The sequence below is a fragment of the Sinohyriopsis cumingii genome, chromosome 3 (genome assembly GCF_028554795.1).
Source record: "Sinohyriopsis cumingii isolate HCF-2022 chromosome 3, ASM2855479v2, whole genome shotgun sequence".
Lineage (NCBI taxonomy): Eukaryota > Metazoa > Mollusca > Bivalvia > Unionida > Unionidae > Sinohyriopsis > Sinohyriopsis cumingii.
In genome coordinates, this window is record NC_142963.1 from 121,746,152 (window position 1) to 121,748,131 (window position 1,980).

A 1,980-nucleotide genomic window follows, 5' to 3' on the forward strand; every position below is an offset into this window, starting at 1 on the left:
TGTTCATATTATAAGTGATGAAAATCATCGTAAGTCCTTCTAAGCTATCAAATAGGATTCACTCAAACATGCTTTCCCTTAAAATGGTCCTATTTCTTGTTGACATGATAAAAACACACGTGCATGCATTTACACTATATATATATATATATATATATATATATATATATATATATATATATATATATATATATATAAGACTTTTTCTGTGCACACACCCAGTCGATCCATATATGTATCCATACATTCACAAACTCGTGCACTTAAGCGTCTCTGTCTCTCTCTCCGCGTGTGTGTGAACGCGAAGACTCGGAACACGTTTTGTGTTATATCATTTTCTGAATACTTGATGATTAGGACAAATATGTCAAATGATCAGAAATCCGGTCAGCATATTCTATACTGGCGTTGCTTATCATCAGGTACGCATTTACAATATGTCCATTCCCACGATATAATACCGGGATCCAAAGACGAGTTTGATGGAATAATATATCTCTATCCTCGAAACAAGATGGAGAGGTCAATATTCGTTTTCATTTTTTGCATTTCTTATGCAATTGCTGAGATTGGTAAGTCTCGATATTACAATGCCATCTTTTCCTGCATGGCATGGGCTTCATATTTAGTTTTTAATATTTAGTTCAGATTCAATTCTGTGTTCGTTTAAGTATCTACTAAGAGTTTGTAATATACATTTTTAAACACGTAATAATAATAATAATAATAATAAGTAGTAGTAAAAGTAGTAGTACTAATGGTTAAACTCACAGTAATTTTCATTTTAACAACAATTTAAGAAAGTTTAATTCGTTTTTTTTATACGTGTTCTGGAGTAAATCAATAAATGATGTGTGTAAACCAACTTCCGCCTACATAATAATCTATCTTATTGTCTTGTGATACAAAAAGTAAAGAGAGAGGTGCATACCTGTGGTGTAATAACAACAATCACACAGAACAACACGGTGATTTCTTCGCATACTGGCTTTGGGACTCATAACTACGGCAAAAATTTGCACTGTGTTTGGAATATCACTGCTCCTCAAGGATTACACATTTGGTTGAAAGCTCAAACATTTAATGTGGAAGATGATCCAGGGTAATTATTCTCTCTCTCTCTCTCTCTCTCTCTCTCTCTCTCTCTCTCTCTCTCTCTCAACAACTTTATATTTCACACATATGATTTATGGTATTTACAAGCGAAACGTTTCTTAAACATTTCAGCACTATGAAAGATGAATACTGCCAAGTAAGTGGCATTGGTTTGATTTACAGTTTTTACGTTGTCTCTTTATAAGTGGTTTTCTGAGACAGACGTATACCAAACCTTGTACAATAGATGAATATACTAGATCTGATAGGTTTAAGAGTTTGACCTTACAATTAACAAAATATGTTCACGGTAATAATACAGTTATGTTCATCATCATCATCATCATCATTGGCGACTCGGTCTCGAAAGACCATGCGAATAGCGCCCTTGGGGTGTTGTCTGTCTCTGTTGGCAACGTCTGCTGTGGCTGTGCAGGCCTATACGTGAGTGACAGTCCCTACTGCAGTTGGTGCAGACATACTGGGAAGTCTGCGTTACTGTGGTTGTTGTTGCGTTCTTCTTTCTCTTACGTTTCTCTGCCGCCAACTGGCCTCTCCTCGCATCAGCGACTGATATGCCATTGTTTACCATCAGTCTCCAGGTGCCTCGGTCCTCAGCCAGCTCTTCCCAGCCATCGGGTGAAATGTTGCATGCCTTCATGTCCCTCTTGCACACATCTTTGAAACGGAGTGAGGGGCGTCCGACTCTTCTCATGCCAGTGGCCAGCTGTCCATATAAGATGTCCTTTGGCAGCCTTCCATCCTCCATGCGTCGGACGTGACCCAGCCATCGAAGGCGGCGTTTAATTAGCAGGAAGTACATGCTGGGGGTACTTGCACGCTGCAGGATCTCGCTGTGTGGAACACGGTCTTGCCAGCTGATTT

The 1,980-nt window shown here is 38.7% G+C and overlaps 1 protein-coding gene across 1 annotated transcript in view; it reads left to right on the forward strand.

Moving 5' to 3' along the window:
- Nucleotides 1-417: 417 nt before the first annotated feature.
- The window catches only part of LOC149803743 (bone morphogenetic protein 1-like), a 123,037-nt gene continuing 121,474 nt past the window's right edge, over nucleotides 418-1,980 (forward strand). The window contains exons 1-2 of the mRNA XM_089953987.1: nucleotides 418-572; nucleotides 913-1,102. Coding sequence (XP_089810113.1) covers nucleotides 515-572; nucleotides 913-1,102 — 248 coding nt within the window. The 5' untranslated portion in view covers nucleotides 418-514. The remainder of the gene's footprint in view (nucleotides 573-912; nucleotides 1,103-1,980) is intronic.